This window comes from Mustela nigripes, chromosome 9 (genome assembly GCF_022355385.1).
Source record: "Mustela nigripes isolate SB6536 chromosome 9, MUSNIG.SB6536, whole genome shotgun sequence".
NCBI lineage: Eukaryota > Metazoa > Chordata > Mammalia > Carnivora > Mustelidae > Mustela > Mustela nigripes.
Window position 1 is genome coordinate 32,463,583 of NC_081565.1, and position 20,361 is coordinate 32,483,943.

Sequence of the window (20,361 nt, forward strand, 5' to 3'; positions counted from 1 at the left end):
CACCTGGGGGTAAAGACAGACAGCCCTTAAGGCGCAAGGAGGACCATCCTTCTAAGTTATTACGCAAGCTACCGAGGCAGCTTAGTCAGAGACAGGTGTCTCTTCCCGCTTCTCTGCCCCTAAGCTAGCTCAGTGACACCACGCCTTCAACCTAAGGGCCCCCTCAAGCTTCGCAGCTGCCCTCACTAAAGACAGCTGCCAGGCGTGCAGTAAAAGCCGGAAGCAGGAGGAATGGGCGGTGCTGGCAGAGGGCGTCTTGAAGGCGTGGCCTGGCTGCCGTGAGGTCGGACGGGGCGTGGCCAGCCGCCCCACCCGGGCTTTCAGTCCAAGGCGCGGTGAACCGCCCCGGTCCGCTTTCCAGCCGTCTCCTGGGGGCGGGTCGCTACTGGCCCCGCCCCCGCCCAGATTTCTCCTTCTTGGGAAGCACCCCCAGAGTCTCTGAGATTTGGCCCGAGTTGGCTGCTGGCCTCCAATCGGTCTGGCGGTCTCCAGCGGCGATGGAGGGCGCCCACGAGAACCCCGCAGAGTGTAGCTCCTCCGCCCCCAGCTCCGAAGAGCCTGCCGGCTCGGCCAGGGGCCCCGAGGTGCTGCCTCGGGAGGAGTCGGAGGGCTGCGCCCGTCCCTTGGACGCGGCCCCCAAAAAACTCTGTGGCTATCTGAGTAAATTTGGCGGCAAGGGGCCCATCCGGGGCTGGAAATCCCGCTGGTTCTTCTACGACGAGAAGAAATGTCACCTGTATTATTCGCGGACCGCGCAGGATGCCAATCCCTTGGACAGCATCGACCTCTCCAGTGCGGTCTTTGACTGCAAGGCCGACGCCGAGGAGGGGACTTTTGAAATCAAGACTCCTAGCCGGGTTATTACTCTGAAGGTAAATGGGGCAGTTTTTTCCGTTTTCAGCCAGGGTGAGTTCCCAGGGCATGGGCGGGCACGAGTGAGTGGTCACAGTAAATTCACTGAAACAAGGATCACAGACCTTGATCTCCCCTAGTGAACCCTGGGTGGCCAGGGATTAGTGCATTCCAAAACGCAGTCACACCCATTTCCTCACTGGGTTCCCAGACAAAGGCGGAAAAGGTGGGGATGATGTACCCATACTAGAATGAAGAAACTGAGTCTTGGAGAGATGAAGTGACCAGCCAGAGGTCATGCATCTCCAGAGTGGTGTAGCCTACATTTGGAATCCCTGAGTCTCTCCACCTCTCAGTACTGTATCAAAACTTTTACTTTTTGGTCACCCTTAACTTTCTTACTTGGGGCTGAAATATAGCCAAGATACGAGCTGTGCAATCCTCTCATGGCCCAGATTCTAAATCACTTTTCTTGTTATTTTGGCCAAGGGGACTGAATGCTTAGCAAACTTTGGCGGAACTAGGAGATAAAATACTTAGGTTTCTTGGATCAGCCTAGAATGTTCACAGAGGCATGTCTTAACGTGTTTTACCATCAGTTGGTTTTGTTTTAATATCACCTTTAACTGGGAGAGCCATGTGCTTTAAAAACAGACAGGCTTGGATTCAAATTCTACATCAGCTGCTTACTAGCTGTGTCACCCTGTCCAACCTATTTAACCTCTCGGAATCTAGGTAGTTTGTGAGATTTAAAACAAGGTGTGTAAGCATCTGGCACCTGCAAATTGTTGAGTTAATCCCAGCATCTAGATACAGCCTAGCACCTAGTAGGTGCTCAATAAATTCCTGTTTAATGACCCCATATGGTGATAGAACCATGGTCATAATGTGCATGTCAAGAGGAGGTGCCCCAGAACTTGAGTGGAAAGACAAATCTGGGTTCAGAGTTCTGGGATTCGCATTCATCCGAGAAGACTGTGCCAGCAGACAGCCTCCCCAGCCCCACCCTGTCTTCCCACCTCTCCACCCCCACTTCCAGCTAACTGGGTATCTGCTGAGCCCCTGCATATAGCCTGTAGTTTCAGTTCCCCTTTAATGGCTGGGCCTGGCTGGTGACCAGGCTGGGGAAATCAGATAAAATAAGGCAAACCTGGAATTCCAGGCCGGGGAAGGCAGGCATTTTGGAGGTCATGTGGTTTACGCCTGCATCCCTCCCACACAGGCTGAGTACTGTCTACTGGATCTCCAGCACTGGTCTTTTACTGTTCCCTTGATCTGTGTGTGTGCCTGGTTCTGTGCTAAGCCCTGGGGCATGGAGCCTAATCAGACCTGCCCCCCTGGTTCTCAAACAGCTTACAGTCTGCTGAGGGAATTAAGAGATTGACTAGCACACAACAGTGAAATGTTTTGTAGAGACGCTCTGATTAAGTCTGTACCAGCCAAGTGTGGTTCTGCTGAGTGGAAGAGTCTACCCAGGAGGGAAGCATAGAGAAGAAAATGACATCTGAGGTCTGAAAAACGGGTTTGGTTTTCCACAAGTAGCTAAGAGGGAGGGTATTCCTGGCCATGAGAGCCCCATGAACAAAGACAGGAAACAGTGTCCTGGCCAATCACAGGAGCCTGGGTTACAGAGGGGCCCAAAAGATGGAGTGGGAGAGCTGAGGCCCAAGCATAGAGCATTTGTGAGTTAGGCCTGGGACCTTGGACTTTGTCCTGTGGGCTGTGGGAAATTGTTAAAGAGCTTTAAGCAAGGAAACTCTATAAGATTAGAATGTTTAGAAGACTTATTGTGGCTGTTGGGTAGATAAAACCTTAGAAGGCAAGGCTGCTGGTCACGAAGTCCATCAGGAGGTGGTCGGGAGAGAATGAGCTAGAGCTGTGAGCGGGGGAGGGAGACCAATGGGGGTGACTAGGGATGTGAGGGAGGAGGAACGCAAGGGAGGAGTTGGGTAGCTGACTGTCCAGTTGGGCCAGTCAGAATAGAGGGAGCCCAGGATGGGAGGCTGTAGGACACCCACTCAGTAGACTCTTAAATTCCGAGAGGATCGACCATGACACGTATAGTAGGTGCTCAATATACACTTGTCCAGTGAATTAATAAAATGGGGTATTTGGGTATGGGCTGGAACTTGGCAACACAGGGTCATGGTGAAGCCCTGGGAGGGGCTGAGGTCTCTCAGGGAGAGTATGTAGAAAGAGAAGACTGGTGGGCATCATTATATCTTATATGGTACCTCCCTGACAGGCCTAGGGCCTCTTTCATGGAGCCCCCGGCCTCGTACAAACCTTATCTGTGGACCACTTAGAATGGGGAGCCTGCCCTGGTTGCCCATAGTAGGCTGCTCTTCTCACATGGCCTTGTAGGCAGCTCTGTGAGGCTCACCATCCACTCCCAGTGAGCTGCCTGGCTCCTTTGGCCCAACTGACCCCAGGCCTTCTCTAGGGAAGCCACAGTCTCCTGGCCATAAATGACAGCAAATCTCTGGCCTAAAGGGGGAGACCCGGGTTCTGGGACCAGCTCTGCCACCACCTGCCTAAACAACTTCAGAGCCTTAATATTCCATCTGTAGAAGGGCAGGTCCTTCTTGAAGGATCCAACTATGGAATAGATGGGAAATATTGGTATTTGGATCATCCAGGGCTGGGAGATTAATGACCAGCATCAACCATTGCCTTGTTTGGGGTACCTGGAGGGTGCCACTGTGTTGTTACTGTATGCATACGGCCTTCCAGTTCCCAATCATATCCATGATTTTGGTGTGTCCCCGAAACAGAGGAGGGATTCTTTCCACTCCATAAAAAGTCAGTCTTTTAGGATTCCTGGACCCAATTCCAACATGGCACATGGAGGGTTCCCCCTCCTACCACAACACCACGAAGTTCTCTCTCTGTCTCTCTAAGTAGGCTCCATGTTCAGTTTGGGTCTCAAACTCACAACTCAAGAGTTGCATGCACTACTGACTGACACAGCCAGGTGCCTCCAACTCAATTCTAACACTGTCTACCCAGAGACAGCCTCAGATTCCACAGCTTAAGGGCTCAGTCCTACAGGGCTTCGCCCACACCTCATTGCAGAGGCCAGTCACAAACCCCAGACTGTTACTTTTGTGTCTAACAGCTGGCTGCAGATTGGAGTCTCTAGTGACCTCAGGTTCCATTAGTTTGGTAGAGCAGCTCCCAGAAGTCAGAGAAACACTTACTTTCATCACCAGTTTATTAAAGGGTGTGAGAAAGGATACCAGTCAACAGGCAGATGCACAGAAGAGATGCACAGGGGAAGGTCTGGGGAAGGGCAGGAATGACCGCACCCTCTCCAGATGCGCCACTCTCCCCACATCTCTGTGCTCACCAGCCCAGAAGCTCTCCAAACCTAGTCCTTCGGGGTTTTAGGGAGGCTTCATTACACAGTCATGATGGACTAAGTCATTGACCATTTTCCCATTCAGCCTCCAGCCCCTCTCCACTCCTGGGAGGAAGAGGGTGGGACTGAAGGTTCCAGGCCTCTAATCACATGATCAGTTCTCCTGGCGACTAGCTTTCCATCAGTAGGTCACCTAAGGGCTTTCCAAGAGTTACTTAAAACAACAAAAGTCACCTTCTGATCAGCCTTATCCCAGGAAATTCTAAGGGATTTAGGAGCTATGAGGCAGAAACCATAGACAAAGATCAAATACATATGAAAAATATATTTTTGGGCATTTGAATGACCAGATATATGTTTCTTATTAACCACAATATCACAGTAGGTTAAGACAGTGTGATGTCACACAGGGAGATGGTGATTGTGCCAGGATCCCCCCTCATCCCCGGCCAGAACTTCAAAGCTCCCTCCCTGTCTCTTACCACCCCCAAATGCCCTTATTGAGTGAGCACACCCTCAACTCCTGCAGTGTGTCAGCTGCCGCGCTGGGCGCTTCACCTTCCTGACCTCACTGCATCCTCCTACCGGCCCTGTGACAGGAGTGCCATCGTCACCATAGCACAGATGAGGAAACAGACCCAGAAAGATTAAGGAACCTCAGGGTTTGGGGCCGGAGCCTCCTTTGCTTCTGTGGCCAAAAAGCAGGTGGTGCTTCAGAGGTGGGCACCCCTTGGCCGTGACAACTTTTTTTTTATGGGAGGGAGAGAATTACGAAGCCTCCCATGGTCTTTCCGCGTCTCAGAGCCAGTGCCAGGCCAAGGGCACAGGGCCATACTGATTAACCCTTGTGCTCCTTAGGCTGCCACCAAGCAAGTGATGCTGTACTGGCTGCAGCAGCTGCAGACGAAGCGCTGGGAGTTCCACAGCAGCCCGCCCGCGCCCCCTGCCGCCCCCGCCACCCCAGCTGCCAACGGGCCCACCTTGCGCCTCGAGCCAGGTACCCAGGGGGTTTGCCTCCTGCCCATACCCCCAGGACTCGTGGGGACCAAGCCCTTTGCTCCTGTTGGGAGTGAGCAGGAGGAGCCTCTGCTAGAGCAGCCAAGAGCCAGGGGGAAGAGTCACGGTCAGGCAAGACACAGCGTAGCCTCGAGGACAGGGTTGGGGCTCTGAGGCCAGGATGTCTGTGTTTAAATCCTAAGCTTATGTGGTCTTAAACAAGTGGATTAGCCTTTCTGAGCTTCCGTTTCTTTCCGTATAAAATGAGCTTCAGAAGTCCTGCCTGCTTCTCAGGATTATTCTGAGAATGACATGAATCCATACACCTGGAGTGCTTGGAGCAAGGCTGGCACGTTGTACAAGTTCAGGAAATGGCAGCTCTTATTTCGATGACTGTTATGGGATGTTCTGGAGAAATGAACCTCGCACAGGGCTGCTGTGAGGAGGGTTAGTGAGAAAACGCAGTTATCAGTGCTGCTCCTGACATGCGTGCGTTTGTGCCGCAGGTTGGACAGATGGCTGATTTTAGCCAGAGTGTTCCCCTCGGCAGAGTCCTTCACCCCCACGTGGCCCGCAAGGGAAGTTTTTTGGTTCCAAGTCCTAGGACATCCCTAGCGCCAAGGAGTGCTGGAGCTCCCTCGCTCCCACCCCCACGCCCCACGCCGTGGCACAGCGGCCATTTGGCAGGCAGGCTGAGAATCCGGACAGACCACCCCCAGCTGCTCTCAGAACAGCTTTCAGTCTTGTTACAGCTTTGTGCTGCCGCGTGGTGACAGGCGGCCAGATAGGCTAGGGCACGACTTGTGGCCAGGAGCCTCTAGTCCTCTGTACTGGGCTGTTTTAAATGTCCCCAACCCAGCTTGTCCGCCCTTGACCCTCTGCCCCCCCAGCTTCCTTCCTCTTGTTAAATGATGCTTCACTTGCTCGGCGGCTCCCAGATCAGGGTGCCACCCTCGCCCTTCAGCAGTCTTGGTGAGCCAAGCCAGTCAGTCACCAAGCTGGCCGTGTCTGCCTTCCGGCCTCTGTGCCAGACCAGCTCCTGCTCACTGCCGGTGCCCGAGGGCAGGCCCCAGCTCCCAGCGGGAAAGTCCCAGCAGCCTCCTCGCCCCTGTCCTGCGTCTTGTGTCCTGGCCTGGCAGCTCGGACCCGTCTTCCCTGCTGTGGCCTGAGTGGGCTTTGTAAAATGAGTGCTGGAGCCCTGTCCCCTTGCATGGCCCCCCACCACGTCCCTGGCCCAGCTTTTCACCACAGTGCTCAGGGCTCGTCCCCCCTTGCTTCACCTCTGCCTGCTCCCCCGATGCCCGCCTCACACTGTGAGCTTCGGCAGCACCAGAAGCGTGTCTGCCTGGCAAAATCCTGCTTATTCTCTACAGCCACACTCCAGTGTCGCCGCCTGCTCTTGCCAGCCTCCCCTTGGAAGCCTCCCAGCACTTTGCCAGCTGGTCTCTGTATGAGCCCTCAACACTTTGTTCACATGGTTCTAACAAGGCCTGGCACGTTGTGCCCTCATTATAGCATCCTTGTCAGTCTCTGCCCTCGGGGCTGGGGCCTATGTCTTTGTCGCTTATGTCCCTGGTACCGAGTACCCTGCTGGCACATCAGATATTTGTGATCAAACGCATTGGATTTTGTAATTAAATGAGGAAGGGAACGCAAAGCCCTTAGCCTCATGCCAGCACATAGTAATTGCTCAATGCATAGTAGCTGTCCTAATAAAGTTGTTGTTGTTATATGTGTGCCAGCTATTTTTTTATTGTCAATAATAATTATCAGTCATTTGCTCCAAGAGCCTGCTGGGTGTTTCATGCTTTTAAGGGCTTTCTTTGGAGAAGGGTTTCTTTGTGCTTCTGTACTTGCATTCCACCGTCCAGTCCCCATCGGCCAGAGAGCGGAACAACCCTGGCTGAGTGCACAGCCGCAGCCTGACTCAACACAGTTGCTGGAGATCAGCCTCTGATTAGAAGTGACAAGACACTCCCCCTGAAAACAGAATTCTTGTATGTCTGGAACTAAAGTTGGAACTGAAATTGCTTTGGGATCCCACAAGTTCTTCTACTGTGCTGAACCCTTTTGAAGCTCTTGAATTTTGTGGCTGTGGTTTAGCGCACTTAGCAGTCCTCTCCTGAGCCAGCCCCTGCTGGAGACATGTCCGGGGAGAGGACACTGTCCAAGAAACACACAGGTGGGAGACGTAGGAAGCTGGGATATGGTCTTCTAAAACCTTTCTCCTACCACAGCAAGCCTTCACCCTCCCCGACCAGGTCCCTGGAAAACCTTCCCAGCCCCCACACTCCAGAAGACATTTCTAGACTCGTGAGCAAGCTGGGAGGCCCTGGATTAGCTGCTGGGAGCAGATTGCCCCACCGCCAGTCTCCACCCTTCCTGGGAGGAAGCAGAGCCTGCTCCCAGGGCAGTGAAAACCAACTGACTCACATCTGACTTTGAATCACAGACATTTCATCTTGTAAGAAGTGTCCTCTCACTGCCGTTGAGCAATCTGCAAGGCATGTTCTCTTCTCTACAGTTTTTAAGTGTTTATACCTTTATTTTATGCTTCACCTAATCATTGGTCTCCACAAGAGCTGAGAAAGATCAAGGGCAAAGCAATTTATAATTTATATGTTGCCAGAGTAGGACACAATTTACACTAAATAGCAATCTTTTAAGTATATGTTATCATAAAAATATGCATACCACTTACACTGTTCTAACACAACGCATCATGTTATCCAATCCTCACATCAATGTTATATGGTAGTGTTGTTCTCATCTTACAGAAGACAAAACTGAGGCCCACAGAAGCCAAAGGAGGTGTTCAAGTTCACAGAGCAAGAAAGCATCAGCACTGAAATTTGAACCCTAGTCTGCAGGCTCACAACCCTCTCCTTGGGCTGAGGAAGCAAGGCCATATCCAGTGCTGAGTGGGGATGTGACCTGCTGGCCCAGGCCCTTTTCACTAGGCAGTGACTTCCTACTGGTGATAGAGCAGTGCCTACAGCTCAGGCAAAGGGAGGATTACAAATAAATGCAGCCGAAAATTCCTTGTGTGGTCTGTTCACTGATAGTATTTCTCCTCCCTGAAGGCATGACCCAGACCAGAGCCTTGGGTCATCAGTTCTGTTTCTTGAAGGAAGTGCTGACCTTCACTGTGCCGTCGCCACCGTAGCCATCCCTTGAAGACCTTGCTCTGGAGGCTGCTGCCTTCTGGGGCAGCCTCTCCCTTTTGGAACCCTCTGCCTGTCACAAAGCCTGCTCTGACAAGCCACGTAGTTTTAATGGAAAAGCAAGGAACTGTGTTTGAGTGCGGGGCTCTGCAGCCGGCTATGTGACCCTGGCCACAACAAACCTTCTGAGCCTCTGTTTCCTTTCTGGTAGGTCCAACCAGTTGTGACAGTTACCACCAAGGCCTAGTTGGTGTGACCTCAGAGGACATTTAGAGCCACATGTGGAAGTTAAAACAGATATTGGCAGTTAGAGGAAGTCCTTGCCAAGACATTAAAATCTTAGACAAATTGACCATGTTTATGTGCTGAATGAGAGAGAATAAAGATGGCCAAAGTATTGATAAACCAGAAGACCTTAATTATTTTGAATCAGCTCAAGGTCTGGATTAAAGACAACTTTTTTGAAAGATTTAAGTCCACAGAGTGGGGCTTTATGGTTTTTAAGTATGTTCGTATACTTTATCTCTGCAGGAGACAGGGTGGGGAGTATCCTTCCTGTTTTAAACATGTAGAACCTGAGGCCAGAGGAGAATATGTGATTTCCAGCCTGATCACAGCACCCTTCCAACACAAACATGACCCGGCTTCAGGTCTTCTAACCCCACAGCTGAGCCCAGGTTCCTTGGGGCTTCTGTTGAATCCCCCAGGAGACCCTGTGTGCCCAGCCAGATGAGATCCCCTCTTAGCACTCCCCTGCGCATTTGTCCTTCCTAGCCCTGTCTCCTCTCTGGTCCCTCCCAGCATTCCCAGCACTGGGTCTGGAACCCTTTGCTGCTGCCTGTACTTACCCAGAAAGACCCTCCCTCACTCCTTTGGCAGGTCGAAACCCAGAACACCCTCTAGGCCCTTCCTCCCAGAAGTCTTCCCTGACTTCAGGTGAAGCAATCTGTCTCAATCCCCTAGGACTCCCCTATGCTTTGCCTGGCCTGCCCTCCAGCTTCCGCTCACTTGGATTATCAAACTTTCTCCAGCTCCACCCAGAAACGTCAGGACAGATGCCAGAAGTGTTTGGTGAGAGAGTGAACCGAAGAGAGGAGCTCAAGAGAATGTCTTGGCCTTGCCCACTACTGGCCAGTCTGCCGGATGTGAGCGAACCTAGTAGGAAAGAAATATATTGATTGCAAAGTGTGTTTGTGAGTAGATTAAATAGCTCCGCTGGCCCCTACCATTGTATTTAATGTTTTTGCTCCCACACCCTGTTTGCCGATGGAGTGCAAAAATAAAATTCCCACTTCCCCTACATTTTTCACCTCCTTAGGAAGAGGGCTCGAATGGAAGGTGTCAGCTGCCGTCCACATCTCCGGAGCCGCCTGATCCAGATCCTGCCATCCGATCAGTGGCCTTAATTCTCTTCTGCTTTTTATAACACTCAAAACCAGCTTCTAACTATTTCACCTGCTCTCTCTTACACATCAAATATGTTTCCTTAGCCTTGAAGTGTTCCTTAACATTAAATGTTTTGAAGCACTCACTGTATAAGAATCATCGTTTAAGCAGATTTATAAAACCTAGAGAAGAAGAAGAAAAAGTACCCATAATCCCAGCACCCAGAGACAGCCGGTATCTACATTACATTATGAACCCCCACCCCCCCCGCCAGCCTGCCTTGTATTTAAAAATATTTCAGATCATCTAATACAAATGGCCTGCTCTGCTTTTTGGTACTCCACATTGTGAACTTAAAACCTCAATGCTATAAAATCTCCTTATAAACTTCTACTTTTGATGAATATGTATTATTTTTCTGCTTATAAAAAATAACCCAGGTTTACTGTAGGCAGTTTGGGAAAAAATACAAAGCAATAATGAGGACATCCTGCTTCTGATCCCACCATGCACTCTGACCTCTGTTCATACACAGAGTGCATTTCTGTGAGACTTCTTTTATACAACTAAGATCTTGCTATAACCTCAGTTTATATTTTTATATATAGATATAGATATACAGATGTAGATATAGATATATCCCATGCCTAGTCCTTGTGTTCTTAAGCAATCTTCATTAGCGTCCTTTTAAATGGCTGAGTAAAAATCTGTTTTCTGAAGGCATCATGATTTATTTCACCTCTCCCCAGGTCTTTACTTCCAGTCTGAGGGAGTTATTTCCAGTTTGAAGCCAGGCAGGGCCAAGATGAACCACTTGGCTCATAAAGCTTTGTCTGCATGTCAGCTCACTTTTTTAGGATGGATTCTCAGAGGTAGAAGTATCTGCAGTTCCGCATATTTTAACGGGGTTTTCAGGAAGACTTTCTCAGCAAGATGCTTCCTTTTCCTGGGAGAACATTTGATGAAAAGCCTGCCTCTTTGGCTGCTCTTTACCTACAAGGAAGGCTTGCTCGGGTGGGAGGGAGCCCATTGCACCTCTGTCTATTATGTCCGAGTACAGTGAACCAAACGGATGACTGCCCTTTGCTTCGTTCCCCAGAGCAAGAGGAAGCAGAGCTGGAGAAATTCCTGTGCCCTGTGCAAACGCCCCCCGGGCTTGTGGGTGTGGAGGCTGCCTTGCAGCCCGCACCTGCCATGCCCTTGGCCCTTCAGAACATTTCCCTCAAGCATCTTGGAACTGAAATACAGTAAGTGCGGTGGAACGGAGGGGCTGGCCAAGCTGCACACAGCCCCTTCTTTGGAGCTTAAAATGATCTGGTGTGATCCCTGCAAGGAGGTGGGCCTGGGGAGAGGGTTAGGGGCTTCATTTTTAATTCATCACATTATTACTTTAAAATACTACATTTGTTGTTCTGGTTTTTTAAAGTAGTGCATATATTTTTTTAAGATTTTATTTATTTATTTGAGTGCGAGAGAGAGTGGGGTGAAGGGCAGAGGGAGAAGCACACTCCCTGCTGAGCAGGGAGCCCAGGGCGGGACTTGATCCTGGGACTCTAGGATCATGACCTGAGCCAAAGGCAGATGCATAACTGACCGAGCCACCCAGGTGCCCCAGAGTAGTGCATACTCTTTGTAGGAAATTAGAAACATCTCGAAAGGTAGAATTTTCAATTACCCATGATCCTATCACCCAGACAGCATTCTTAGCCTTTGGTATATCTCATTCCTCTGCAATTTCTGTATACCTCCTTACCTAACTGAGATCCTACTGAACGTAACATGATAACATCAAAAGTGTCTTCATATGGGAAATGCATCAGATTATTCATTTTTTTTCCCAGAGTGACTGTATGCAACCATACATACAGTACTTTCTAAAAAAAATTTTTTTAATATCTTTTTTTAAAGATTTTATTTATTTATTTGTCAGAGAGAGAGAGTGCACAAGCAGGCGAAGTGGCAGGGAGAGGCAGAGAGAGAAGCAGGCTCCCCGATGAGCAAGGAGCCCAATGTGGGACTCGATCCCAGGACACTGGGATCATGACCTGAGCATGAAGGCAGCGGCTTAATCCACTGAGCCACCCAGGCGCCCTAAAAAAAATTTTTTTTTAAAGATTTTATTTATTTATTTGAAAGAGAGAGATCACAAGTAGGCAGAGAGGCAGGCAGAGAGAGAGTGAGGAGGAAACAGGCTCCCTGCCAAGCAGAGAGCCCGCTGCGGGACTCGATCCCAGGACCCTGAGATCATGACCTGAGCCAAAGGCAGCCGCTTAACCCACTGAGCCACCCAGGCGCCCCCCCTAAAAAAATTTTTATAGAAGTTTTATTTTTTATCACGATAAATGTACTCTCCAATCTTCATCGCGTATTTCACCCATCCTGCCACCCAGCTCCCCTCTGGCAACCACCAGTTTGTTCTCCGAAGTTAACAGTCTGTTTCTTGGTTTGTCCATCTTCTCTCTCTCTCTCTTTTTTCTTTTGCTCATTTGTTTTGTTCCTTAAATTCCATGTATAAGTGAGATCATATGGTATTTGTCTTTCTCTGTCTTTCTCTGATGACTTATTTCACGTAGCATTATATTCTCTAGCTCCATCCATGTTGTTGCAAATGGCAAGATTTCATTCTTTTATGTATATATACCACTTCTTCTTAATCCATTCATCTGTCAGTGGATGGACACTTGGGCTGCTTCAACAATTTGAATATTGTAAATAATGCTACAACATAGAGGTGCATGGATTCCTTTGAGGTAGAGTTTTTATATTTTGGGGGGCATATACCCAGTAGCGCAATTACTAGATTATAGGGTAGTTCTATTTTTTTATTTTTCTGGGAACCTCATTACTGTTTTCCAGAGTGTATACATCAGATCACATTCCCACCAATGGTGCAGGAGGGTTCCATTTTCTCCACATCCTCATCAACACTTGTTGTTTCCTATGTTGTTGATTTTAGCCATTCTGATAGATTATGAGTTGATATTTCATTGTAGTTTCAATCTGTGTTTCCCTGATGATGAGTGATGTTGAGCATTTTTTCATGTGTCTATTGGTCATCTGGATGTCTTTTTTGAAGAATATCTATTTGTGTCTTCTGCTATTTTTAATAGGATTATTTGGTTTTGGGGTGTTGAATGGTATCAGTTCTTTATATATTATGATACTAATCCTTTATCAGATATGTCATTTGCAAATAGCTTCTCCCATTCAGTAGGTTGCCTTTTAGTTTTGTTGATTGTTTCCTTTGCTGTGCAGAAGCTTTTCATCTTGATGTAGTCCCAATAGTTTATTTTTGCTTTGTTTCCCTTGCCTCAAGAGACATATCTAGAAAAGTGTTGCTTCAGCCAATGTAAGAGAAATTATTGCTGTGCTCTCTTCAAGGATTTTATGGTTTAAGCTCACATTTACTCTTTAACCCAGTGATCCAATTTCTCTCTTTGGCATGTACCTGTCCAGTTTCCCCAACACTATTTGTTGAAGAGACTTTTTCCCATTGCTTATTCATTCCTCTTTTGTCAAGATTAATTGACCATATGATTGTGTGTTTATTTCTGGTTTTCTATTCTGTTCCATTGATCTATGTGTCTAATTTTTTTGCCAGTATCATACTATTTTAATTACTACCACCTTATAATATAACTTGAAACCTGGAATTGTGATGCCTCTAGTTTTGCTTTTCTTTTATTAAATTCACTTGTAAAATGTGTAACTTACTATATGTCTATCGTATCTCAGCTACTTTTTCATTTGTTATTCATTATTTATACAATTTCCCACAAGTAGGATTTGTTTTAAATAGTTCATAAGAAGATAGCAGTTATGGCCTGAGCTTTGGAGACAGACTGCCTGGATTCATATCACCAGGCGCTGCCCATGGCAACTTGTTTGATTTCTCTGTGCCTCACTTAACTTGTTAGAGAAGTAAATACAACAGTGCCTGCCCTACACGATTAGTGTGGGAGTTAAATGGGCCAATGCATGCAAAGTGCTTTAGGACTGTGCTTAGCCATGATAAGTACTTTATAAATATTGTCTGCTGCTACTGTTTTTTTTTTTTATTGTCTACTGCTATAAATATTGTCTACTGCTACTGCTGCTATTGGTTTTTTTTTTTTTAAGATTTTATTTATTTATTTGACAGACAGAGATCACAAGTAGGCAGAGAGGCAGGCAGAGAGAGAGGAGGAAGCAGGCTCCCTGCGGAGCAGAGAGTCTGATGCGGGGCTCGATCCCAGGACCTGGAAATCATGACCTGAGCCGAAGGCAGAGGCTTTAACCCACTGAGCCACCCAGGCACCCCTGCTGTTACTATTGTTAATCTAACTGAAGAATAGGAAGCTCTTGGGAATTTAGATGGTACCCAATACTGAGCCTGTTGAGGTGCTTATTTTCTGTGGACTTCAGATAGACTGGAACCTCTTAGGAAGCAGCCTACATTGTTCCCTGGACTTGGATTAGAGACCCCTGGCTCTCTGTGACTCAGAGCATTTCCCTGTTAACTTCGGTGTTTGAAGTCCTTCCAGTAGCTAGGAAGGTGGTGATGCTTGCAGGAGAGAAGCAGGTTTTAGGAAAAGACGATGAGTATCCTCCAGGGCTTGCTGGCTGGAAGTAGGGACTGCCCCTGTGAGGCATTTGGATAGAGGGTCCCAGAACTCAGGAGAGTAATCTGAGCTGGGGAGAGAGACTTGGGGGTGTCAGGCATGGGTGGGCTCCCAGGGTGAGTGGATAAGGAAGCTACCCTGCAGGTGATCTTTCCTCAGTGGGAACTGGAGAGAACTGGGTACATTGGGAGCCCGCTGTGGGGCAGAAGGGGCTGAGATACACCCATCCAGGTTGTATCCAGTGTAGTCTCACCAAGCTTAAGCCAGGTCTGTGCAATGAAGGCCACAAACAGAAGTGGAAGAGAGAACATGCAGAGACAGAAAGGAAGGAAGTTTCAGAGGATCAGTTCGTTACTTCCCTCCCGACATTTGTAATAACCCACAGAAAATGTGAGGAAAAGGTGCAAGAAGTGGGCTACTTGCCATGGGCTGCTTCTAACAGCCCCAGTACGATCGGGATTGCCCTTGTCTCCTGCACCCTGGGCACTGGCTGGTCTTAGAGCTTGCTGTGGGCTCTGCCATGACCTGGGGCCATACTCCGGTGAAGGGAGTAAGAGTGCTTCTAGAGCTCTGTGCTAGGTTCCTTGCACCGTCGCTGAGATGGCTGCACAAATCTATGAGGAGGTGTCATAACAGTTAAGTTCTTAGGGTATGGAGTCAGACATCCGGGTCTGATGTTCAGTCCCCCCACTCACTAGCTCCGTGGCTTTGGCTACTTATCCTTTCTGAATCTCCATTCTCCTCTCTGGACAGTGGATGTGACACTGCTACTCACTTCACTGGATCCTGCTGAGGATTGAGTGAGTTGAATGACTAGTGTCAGCTTAGTGCTTGGCCAGTGGAAGAACCCAGTCGCTGTCTGTTGTGCACATGTTCCTCATCCCCACTCCAGATCAGGAAACCCTGGCTCAGGGAGGATAAATGGCTGCCCAAGGTTAGCTTTCCAGAGCAAGTCTTTATGACCACTCCCCCACACTGCCAGGCCTTCCAAACTCAGGGTAATGACCTGAGCCAAAGGCAGACCCTTAACCAACAGAGTCACCCAGGTGCCCGGCCAATATTATCCTGATACCAAAACCAAATAAAAATAGCACAAGAACCTGGAGCTTTCGCCTAGAGTTTCCTTGTGTTGATTTTGGCAGCAGGCCTGAGTTTTTTCCTAATTTACTTCTTCACAGGACTCCCAGCTGTTTGTGAGAATTTCAGTTTCAACGCTGCAGTTTATATGTGTTCAAAACTTTGCTTTCTTTCCTCTCTTGCAGCCAATGTTCTAGGTTTATGATATCAACAGTTGATCTGTGGTCACACACACACACACCATCTTGTAGCTGTGTGTGGTGATGGCTATTAACTAGATGTAGTGTGGTGATCGTTTCACACTATGTTGAATAAATGTGTTGTACACAGAACATATGTATGTTCTGTGTTAGTTGTATCTCAATTAAAAAAAAAAAGACACAGTTGACCCCAAAACAAACTCATGTTCTCATTCAACTTTCACAACAATAATCCCGCAGACACAAATTTCAGAATTCAGAATAAGCATCTTTATTTCTCACATATCTGGATTCAGCTGATATAGGCTAGGTACACCTGGTCTTGACTCCAAACTGTTGGTAAGATTTAGATCTGCTGATGGGGCGCCTGGGTGGCTCCGTGGGTTAAGCCTCTGCCTTTGGCTCAGGTCATGGTCCCAGGGTCCTGGGATCGAGCCCTGCATCGGGCTCTCTGCTCAGCAAGGAGCCTGCTTCCCTCCTCTCTCTCTCTCTGCCTGCCCCACTGCCCACTTGTGATCTCTGTCTGCCAAATAAATAAATAATATATTTTTTTAATTAAAAAAAGATCTAGGTCTTCTCCTTGTGTTCCTCATCTTCCATGGACCAGCAGCTGCCTGAGCCATGTTCTTCAAGAGGCCATGCTCTGTAAACAAGGACATTTTAAGCCTATTATTACATCACTTCTGCTAACATCCCTTTGAACAAAGCAAATCCGATGGCCATGCCCAAGCCCAGAGAGGAAGTACTCTACTCCTAAGGAGGTGGTGGGAAAGGGGTGAATATTTGCTGAGGAGTAGTCTGATCTGCACATTCGCCTTCTTACTTGAAGTTCATCTTTTCATGTCCCCAAGAATTTCCCTTCCTTTCCTGGGAATTCAGCTCAGTATTTTTGAAACATGTTTGGTATTTATCTAGCATCTAGGTGTCTGTGAATAAGGGTTTTTCAGGGTAATCTGTCCCCCGTATTGCTAGAAGTGTACATTGCACAGAGGGATGATACAATGAAGCCAGGACTCCCATCGCAGATCTACAGACCTTCTTCACGTCCTCTTCTTTCTTCTTTTTTTTAAGATTTTGTTTATTCGGGAGAGAAAGCACAAGGTTGGGGGAGGGACAGAGGGAGAGGAAGAAGCAGACTCCCCGCTGAGCGGGGAGCCCAACTTCAGGCTTGATCGCAGCACCCTGGGATCATGACCCGAGCTGAATGCAGACACTTAACCAACTGAACCACCCAGGCGCCCCTCCCCTTCTCTTTTGACCACACTATTGCTGCCTTTTAAGTGAATGACCTCTGCATTTATTTCATTGTATTTCAAACCATCGACCACCATCACAGTAAGAAATACATTTTATTTTATAGTTCAGTTAGTACACATATATGTAATTTACAAAATATTAACTCCATTCTGAGTGGGATCCATTCTGATATTTTCCATTCCATATTTTTTTTATTTAAATTCAATTAGCCAACATACAGTACATCATTAGTTTCAGATGTAGTGGTCAGTAATTCACCAGTTGCATACAACACCCAGTGCTCATCACATCATGTGCCCTCCTTAATGCCCATCACCCTATCCTACCCACCTCCCCTCCAGTGACCCTCAGTTTGTTTCCAATAGTTAAAAGAGTCTCTCATGGTTTTTCTCCCTCTCTGATGACTTCACATTCAGTTTTCCCTCCCTCCCCCTAAGATCTTATATTCCACATCTGTGTGAAACCATGTGATAATTGTCTTTCTCTGTTGACTTCTTTCGCTAAGTCTAATACCCTCCAGTTCCATCCACGTCAATGTAAATGGTAAGTATTCATCCTTTCTGATGGCTGAGTGATACTCCATTGTACATATACACCACATCTTCTTTATCAATTCATCTGTTGAAGGACATCTTGCCTCTTTCCACAATTTGGCCATTGTGGACATTGCTGCTTAAACATTGGGGTGCAGGTGCACCTTTGGATCAATACATTTGTATATTTGCGGTAGATACCTAGTAATGCAATTGCTAGGTCGTGGAGTACCTCCATTTTTAGCTTCCTTTTTTTAAAAAGTTTTTATTTATTTATTTTACAGAGAGAGACACAGCGAGAGAGGGAACACAACAGAGGGAGTGGGAGAGGGAGAAGCAGGTTCCCCACAGAGCAGGGAGCCTGATGCGGGACTTGATCCCAGGACCCTGGGATCATGACCTGAGCTGAAGGCAGATGCTTAACGACTGAGCCAGCCAGGCACCCCTCCATTTTTAGTTTCTTGAGGAACCTCCATACTGCTTTCCAGAGTGGCTGCGTTAACTTGCATTTCCACCAACAATGTAAGAGGGTTCACCTTTCTCCACATCCTTGCCAACATTGGTTGTTTCCTATCTTGTTAATTTTAGCCATTCTGACTGCTGTGAGGTGGTATTTCATTGTGGTTTTGATTTGTATTTCCCTGATGCCAAGTGATGTGGAACATTTTTTCCTGTGTCTGTTCACCATTTGTATGTCTTCTTTGGACAAGTGTCTGTTCATGTCTTCTGCCCATTTCTTGCCTGGATTGTTTGTGTTTGGGATGTTGAGTTTGATAAGTTATTTATAGATCTTGAATACTAGCCCTTATCTGATAAATATCTTCTCTCATTCTGTAGGTTATCTTTTAGTTTTACTGACTGTTTCCTTTGTTGTGCGGAAACTTCTTATCTTGATGATGTCCCAATAGTTAATTTTTGCTTTTCTTTCCCTTGCCTTTGGAGACATGTCTAGCAAGACATTTCTGTGGCCAAGGTCACAGAGGTTGCTGCCTGTGTTCTTAAGAATCTTGATGGAATCCTGTCTCACACTAAGGTCTTTATTCCATTTTGAGTCTATTTTTTTGTGTGGTGTAACAGAATGGTCCAGTTTCATTCTTCTGCATGTGGCTGTCCAGTCTTCCCAGCACCATTTGTTGAAGAGACTGTCTTTTTTCCATTGGATGTTCTGTCCCACTTCATTGAAAATTAGTTGACCATAGAGTTGAGGGTCCGTTTCTGGGCTCTCTATTCTGTTCCATTGATCTATGGATTGTGCCAGTACCATACCGTCTTGATGATGACAGCTTTGTAATAGAGCTTGAAATCTGGAATTGTGATGCCACCAGCTTTAGTTTTCTTTTTCAACATTCCTCTGGCTATTTGGGGGTCTTTTCTGGTTCCATACAAATTTTAGAATTATTTGTTCCAGCTCTGTGAAAAATGTTGATGGTATTTTGTAGGGATTTCATTGAATGTGTAGATTGCTCTGGGTAGCATGGATGTTTTAACAATATTTGTTCTTCCAATCCTTGAGCATGGAATGTTTTTTCATGTCTCTGTGTCTTCCTTAATTTCTTTCATGAGTGTTCTATAGTTTTTACAGTGCAGATCCTTTGCCTCTTTGTTTAGGTTTATTCCTAGTTATGTTGTGCTTTTTGATGCATCCATTCCATATTTTAAATGCTGGTCACAGGGCACCTGATTGGCACAGTCAGTTAAGCATCTGACTCTTGGTTTCAGCGCCAGCCGTGATCTCAGAATCCTAAAATTGAGCCCCATGTTGAGCTCCATGCTCTGCACGGAATCTGCTTGAGATTCTCTCTCCCTCTGCCTCTCCTGCTTGTGTGCTCTCTCTCTCTCTCAAATCTTAAAATAATAAAATATGTTCTAGTCATGATACTAAACTGATTTTACAAACTACCAATGGTTCACAACCTCCAGTTGGAAAAACACTGACCTAGCCAACTCCTTTAATTATCTTCTCTTCCTCATTATTAATTTTGGAGTATATCTACTTTTATCTCTTTGCAAATGGAAAATAAACTCAGTTAAACTGTCCTCTCATCTGACTCTTTATGAATTTCTCTCACACCTCAGCCAGGCTTGGGTGCCACCTAGTTCCTTCCTAAAAACCCAGCTTGCACAGAGCCTGCAGTCCGGGCATGTGCGCCCAGCGCCAGGTGCCAACAGCCATGCAGGCTGGTTGGTGCCCAGCTCTTGGAGAAATGACACCGTTATTCAGCCTAGACAAGAACTGGGTCAAAGGGTAGCCCATGGACAAAGAGCAGTAAGTTCCTTGGAGGCCATGAGATGATTAGTGAAGGCTTCCAAGAGAACAGATCTGAATGGGCAAAGAAAACAAGGGGAGAAGGATCCAGGAGGGGCTTGAAGCTTTCCTCAGCAGAAGCAGGAAGGCACCGATCATTTTTCAGCCAAGTAGTTATAAAACCAGATGAAGGTTTCAGGATAGTTGATTTGGCAAGTCTAGCATTCATTCAGTGCATATACCGTAAGTGCCCTCAGTGTTGCTGGCATCGTGCTAGGCATTGGAGTGTTTGAGTGAACAAAACGGGCAGACATCCCTGTACTCACTAGAACTTACTCTGTGGGGCGCCTGGGCAGCTCGGTCAGTTAAGCGTCCACCATCCGCCTTCGGCTCAAGGTCCTGGGATCAAGCCCCTCTTCGGGCTCCCTGCTCAGTGGAGAGCCTGCTTCTCCCTCTCCTTCTGCCTGCCATCCCGCCTGCTTGTGTGTGCTTGTGCACATTTTCTCTCTCTCTCTGTCAAATAAATAAATAAAATCTTTAAAAAAAAGAAAAAAAAGGAACTTATATTCCAGCAATGTGGCTGGGGGCAGGGGAATCAAGCCTGTATTGTTTCTTAGCAATATCGTGTGTGGATGGCCATAAGCATGATGAGAAAATGAAAAGGAGAGGGCGAGGGCTTGGGGAGTGGC

The 20,361-nt window shown here is 47.4% G+C and overlaps 1 protein-coding gene across 4 annotated transcripts in view; it reads left to right on the forward strand.

Moving 5' to 3' along the window:
- The window catches only part of TBC1D2 (TBC1 domain family member 2), a 53,512-nt gene continuing 33,151 nt past the window's right edge, over positions 1-20,361 (forward strand). Inside the window, exons 1-3 of one of the 4 annotated variants that reach the window (XM_059411213.1) lie at positions 1-872; positions 5,072-5,210; positions 10,859-11,006. In XM_059411213.1, coding sequence (XP_059267196.1) covers positions 498-872; positions 5,072-5,210; positions 10,859-11,006 — 662 coding nt within the window. In that variant the 5' untranslated portion in view covers positions 1-497. Of the gene's footprint in view, positions 873-5,071; positions 5,211-10,858; positions 11,007-20,361 lie in introns of those variants that run through there. The other 3 variants (XM_059411214.1, XM_059411216.1, XM_059411215.1) reach the window with 3 other exon arrangements.